Source organism: Curcuma longa, chromosome 11 (genome assembly GCF_044706935.1).
Source record: "Curcuma longa cultivar G26 ecotype Majalengka, Jawa Barat chromosome 11, ITB_CL_G26_1.1, whole genome shotgun sequence".
Lineage (NCBI taxonomy): Eukaryota > Viridiplantae > Streptophyta > Magnoliopsida > Zingiberales > Zingiberaceae > Curcuma > Curcuma longa.
In genome coordinates, this window is record NC_133871.1 from 2,433,035 (window position 1) to 2,435,207 (window position 2,173).

General features: G+C 45.0%; 1 protein-coding gene across 1 annotated transcript; it reads left to right on the forward strand.

Moving 5' to 3' along the window:
* The first annotated feature begins 1,000 nt into the window (after positions 1 to 1,000).
* Positions 1,001 to 1,902, forward strand: LOC141840858 (uncharacterized). Its single transcript, XM_074728939.1, has 2 exons — positions 1,001 to 1,658; positions 1,790 to 1,902. Exons 1-2 carry the CDS (start codon positions 1,013 to 1,015, stop codon positions 1,900 to 1,902), a joined length of 759 nt encoding a protein of 252 aa, XP_074585040.1. The 5' UTR covers positions 1,001 to 1,012.
* The last annotated feature ends 271 nt before the right edge of the window (positions 1,903 to 2,173 follow it).

A 2,173-nucleotide genomic window follows, 5' to 3' on the forward strand; every position in this document is an offset into this window, starting at 1 on the left:
ACTTGAAGAAAGAAGGAAGGCATAGCGATTTTGGGACTCTCCTCCGCGGCGATCCTCTTCGGCCGCTACTATCCCTGCTTCATCCTCCCTGAACGGCGTTTTCTCCACCACCGCCAGCTCTCCTCACCGGTCGTGATTCCCTCTCTGAGCGCCGGCATTCCTGAGGCTTCTTCCTCCGTCGCCCAACACCGCCTGCTCGCTGGAGAGGAAGGAAGTGACAGCTTTGTTCTCGATCGCGTGGCTAGCTGTGGACTCGCTGGAGAAGAAGAGAGGAGACAGTCCTCTGTTCTGTTCCGTCCGGCTACAATCGTGCCTCCACTGCCATCTCTCTCCACCTTCCGCCTGCTCCGGCTCTACCTCTGCAGCGGCTTCTCGCTTCGTGCTTCTCAGAAGAGCTCCGACTCCTCTCCTGCGTTGCTTCTGCTGCCGCGACCAGTGTCTTCACACAGCTGACTTTGGGTCTTTGTTCCACACTGCGGCCTCTCGTCGTCATCTGTTTCGGCGAGACTTTAAGCCATAGCCTTCTTGCTACCTTGACACCACAATCTTATCTTGTTCTATGGCGGACACCTCTGGTGAAACTTCTGGTATTTTTATAGATTCAGTACAACCTGTGACTTCTTCTGGACAGGTACAACCTTTTTTCACAATGTCAGGAAATGGAGGATCTGTTCTTCAGATAACCTCAGAGAAGTTGACAGAGACAAACTATGCATCTTGGGCAGTTGCTGTTGAACTTTATATTGAAGGCCATGATAAACTTGATGTCCTTCATGGTACTAAAGTGAAACCAGATGAAAAAGACCCAAACTTTCGTATTTGGAGGCGTGACAATATTCAGCTAATGACTTGGATACTTAATTCAGTCAGTTCTGGCATCAAACAAGTTATTCTTCATAACAAAACCGCTTTTGAGATGTGGAAGACACTGGAGCAAATGTACGGACGCAAGCATGACATGTTGCGTACTTATCAGCTAAGTAGTCAAATTTTTAAATTTGATCAAGGCTCTATGTCTGTGACATGTTATTTTGCTGGTCTGAAGGGGCTGTGGGATGAGTTTGACTATTACAGGATGGAAAATTGGATTTCCACAGATGATCACCAGAGATATTTGAAGCTTCTGGAGAAGGACAGAATTATTAAATTTCTAGATGGGCTTAATACAGAGTTTGAGAGTTTAAAAGGACAAATTCTTAGTCTTGATCCTACTCCCTCTCTGGAACAAGTTTATTACAAAGTTCTCAGTGAGGAGGGCAGGAAAAGAACCATGAGCAACAAGGGTATTTCTACTTCCAGCACTCCAATTGGGGATACTTCTGCTCTTGTAAGTTTTACAAATAAGTTCAAGCCTGGGGGAACTAAAGGAAGAGGTGATAAATTTTGTCGGCACTGTAAGAGGACTAATCATGATTCAGATTTTTGTTGGGAGAAATATCCAGAGAAGAAACCTGATAAATTCAAACATGGTGACAAGAAAACCCCTAGTCGTGGAAACGTTGCTGTTAAGAAATTAGTGGAGGGGGAGACTACTGGTTCCTCTGTGTCTTCTTCTGTTGGGTTGTCCTCTACTGACATTGCTAACCTTCAGCATCTTCTCTCACGGCTTCAGGCTTCATCTTCTGCCTCTACCCCTCCATCTCAAGCGCATACAGGTATCCGTGGCTTGGGATTGAGTGTTGCTGGTTCAAGCTCTTACAGCCCCTGGGTCATTGACTCAGGAGCTACAGATCATATGACAAACGCTGCTAACTCTTTTATTTCCTACTCTTTGTCCTCTGGGCAAGATAAAGTGACCATTGCAAATGGAACCAAGGCCACTGTTGCTGGCAAAGGTTCCATACAATTGACAGATCATTTTGTCCTATCCTCTGCTCTTCATGTTCCTTCTATTTCTCTTAATTTACTTTCTGTTAGCAGCATTACAAAACAACTTCACTACTCGGTAACTTTTTTTCCTGATCATTGTGTCTTCCAGGATCTCGAGACCAAGCAAATGATTGGGACTGGCCGTGAAGTAGGAGGTCTTTATTACTATCAGCTTGGAACAGCCTCTGCTCTGAAGTCTACAGCACAGTGTTTGGAGAATAAACATCAAGACATTATCTTATGGCATTCCAGATTGGGACATTTATCCTTTAGGTCTTTGAAAGTTTTATTTCCTAGTCTTTTC

Excerpts from the sequence above, each read along its gene's own strand:
- LOC141840858 (XM_074728939.1), top strand. The coding sequence starts at position 1,013 with ATGTCTGTGACATGTTATTTTGCTGGTCTGAAGGGGCTGTGGGATGAG. Across the intron at positions 1,659-1,789 it reads ATCTCAAGCGCATACAGGTA|AAAGTGACCATTGCAAATGG; the intron begins TCCGTGGCTTGG and ends TCTGGGCAAGAT.